Source organism: Penaeus monodon, chromosome 17 (genome assembly GCF_015228065.2).
Source record: "Penaeus monodon isolate SGIC_2016 chromosome 17, NSTDA_Pmon_1, whole genome shotgun sequence".
Classification (NCBI taxonomy): Eukaryota; Metazoa; Arthropoda; class Malacostraca; order Decapoda; family Penaeidae; genus Penaeus; species Penaeus monodon.
The window spans coordinates 34,197,110-34,199,609 of NC_051402.1; the positions used below are offsets into that span (position 1 = coordinate 34,197,110).

General features: G+C 40.0%; 1 protein-coding gene across 2 annotated transcripts in view; it reads left to right on the forward strand.

Moving 5' to 3' along the window:
• LOC119583685 (prostaglandin reductase 1-like) overlaps positions 1-2,500 on the forward strand; it is an 8,638-nt gene that overhangs the window by 1,648 nt on the left and 4,490 nt on the right. The window contains exons 4-7 of one of the 2 annotated variants that reach the window (XM_037932311.1): positions 422-610; positions 963-1,081; positions 1,513-1,664; positions 1,970-2,093. In XM_037932311.1, coding sequence (XP_037788239.1) covers positions 422-610; positions 963-1,081; positions 1,513-1,664; positions 1,970-2,093 — 584 coding nt within the window. The remainder of the gene's footprint in view (positions 1-421; positions 611-962; positions 1,082-1,512; positions 1,665-1,969; positions 2,094-2,500) is intronic. The other variant, XM_037932310.1, reaches the window with a different exon arrangement.

Here is a 2,500-nt window from a genome sequence, read left to right on the forward strand (position 1 = left end):
TGTGTGTGTGTGTGTGTGTGTGTGTGTGTGTGTGTGTGTGTGTGTGTGTGTGTGTGTGTGTGTGTGTGTGTGTGTGTGTGTGTGTGTGTGTGTGTGTGTGTGTGTGTGTGTGTGTGTGTGTGTGTGTGTGTGTGTGTGTGTGTGTTGTGTGTGTGTGTGTGTGTGTGTGTGTGTGTGTGTGTGTGTGTGTGTATGTGTGTGTGTGTGTGTTTGCGTGTGTGTAAGAATACATGCATATTAGGAACACAAACAAGAACAGCACAGCAAATCTCTACTATGTTGCTTCTCCGTTTCCCCGCTAACCTAACGGAGGCCAGTGAAAGGTTACCTTGTTTTGCTTTTAAGCTTCCTCTCTTTAGAATACACTCAATAGTTGACATACATGTACATGGATGATAAAGCCTAGAACTTCGGGTTTCAGAGTGATTGAGAGTAAGAACCCAGAGTGGCCAGTGGGTACGTACGTTGTTTCACCGTCTGGCTGGCGCTCCCACACCCGACTCACTGAGAAGGACTTCAAGGCTGATAACTTTTTCCAGAAGCCCATGAGGCTGCCAGAGATGGGAGACTTGCCTAAGAGTCTCGGCTTAGGGATTCTGGGCATGCCGGGGTAAGTTGGTATATGCCTTTTACTGATGCATTCGTGATGAAATTCGAGAAATTGTGTAAGCTTTATTAATTGGTGGGTCACGCGCACACACACACACACACACACACACACACACACACACACACACACACACACACACACACACACACACACACACAAACACAAACACAAACACACACACACACACACACACACACACACACACACACACACACACACACACACACACACACACACACACACACCACACATACGCACACACATTTACTAACATGAGGTCTAAGTTCTTAATTATTACTAAATAATCCACAACATCGCATCCCTAGTACTGAAATGTAATCTTCCCACACAGAAATACAGCCTACTTTGGGTTGCTTGACATCTGCCAGCCAAAAGCAGGAGAGACCGTATTGGTAAACGCTGCAGCTGGTGCAGTTGGCAGTGCTGTCATCCAGATTGCAAAGATCAAGGGTTAGTTAAAGGGAGAGAGAGAGAGAGAGAAGAGAGAGAGAGAGAGAGAGAGAGAGAGAGAGAGAGAGAGAGAGAGAGAGAGAGAGAGAGAGAGAGAGAGAGAGAGAGAGAGAGAGAGAAAGAGAGACTTGCAGGAGACTCTTTATGGTATAAATGTCTTATAAAAAAAAAAAAATGATGTTAATGGCAGTTTGAAAAGTTGAGATACAAATTATTTGAATACCAAAGCAAGGCAAATTAAAAACAAATTGCCAAAACGGAATATAATTAATCAGTGCCGTGGATTCACTGATTAAATTGGGCAATCATTCGATTTTTTAACATATAATAATAATAATAATAATAATAATAATAATAATAATAATAATAATAATAATAATAATAATAATAATAATAATAATAATAATAATGAATTCCTGTCTTCCCTTCAGGCTGTAAGGTAATTGCATTTGCTGGTTCTGAAGAAAAGGTAGCATGGACCAAAGAACTGGGGGCAGACCACGCCTTCAACTACAAAACAACAAACATCGGGGAAGCGCTCAGCCAGGCAGCGCCAGAAAATATTCACTGCTTCTTTGAAAATGTATGTTTTAACGCGTTACGTTACTGAGATATAGAAAAGCTGATGAAATTCGAATGGTGTCTTTATTTATGGCCCTATAGCTTATAACAGAGACGCTTTAGAAAAAGCATTACCTTATATATGTAGTAAATAGTAACCTTCGTTCTAGCCTTCTCAAGTCTTTAAATATAATTTGTATGAATGAATAACATTTACCATTTGCTTTTAGATATAGTATACTGGTATTAAACATGAATTGCCTCTTTCAATTTGTAATTGTGTATTTTCATCTAATCCTAATGGTGTTATTATCATTATCATTTAAGGTTGGAGGGCAGTTCACAGCTGAAGCCCTGCCTCACATGGCAGAGAGGGGCAGAATGGCAATTTGTGGTGTCATTTCAGAGTATAATGACAACGCCAAAGATATTGGTGTAGTGTCAATGTCTAGTAAGTTTCATGTTATTTTCAATGCCAGCTTTTTCCGTGGCTCTTATTAGGAGATCGGTGAAACAACAGCTTCCTCAAGTCGCTATAGTTTATAGACTAAAGTTGGTTAAACTGTAGTTCACTTGGCACACGTGGCTAGAGAAATCTATATGAACTGAAGTTAGAAATTACATTCATGCAATGCAGCCTGGTACAACAATCAGCGAAAAGATCTATAGGACATTATTTCAATTTCTCCAGAAACAAAGTCGTTGAACCTGCCCGTTTATTCAGATATCATGCAGTAAACACATTCGTCCCTTGGTAGACCCTTTATTAACATCTACTGGATCTCTAATCTTATCTTCCGTAGGCATTAGAAAGATCAGTAAAAGCAAGAAGAGAGAGCTTTTAACTGAAGGATAACT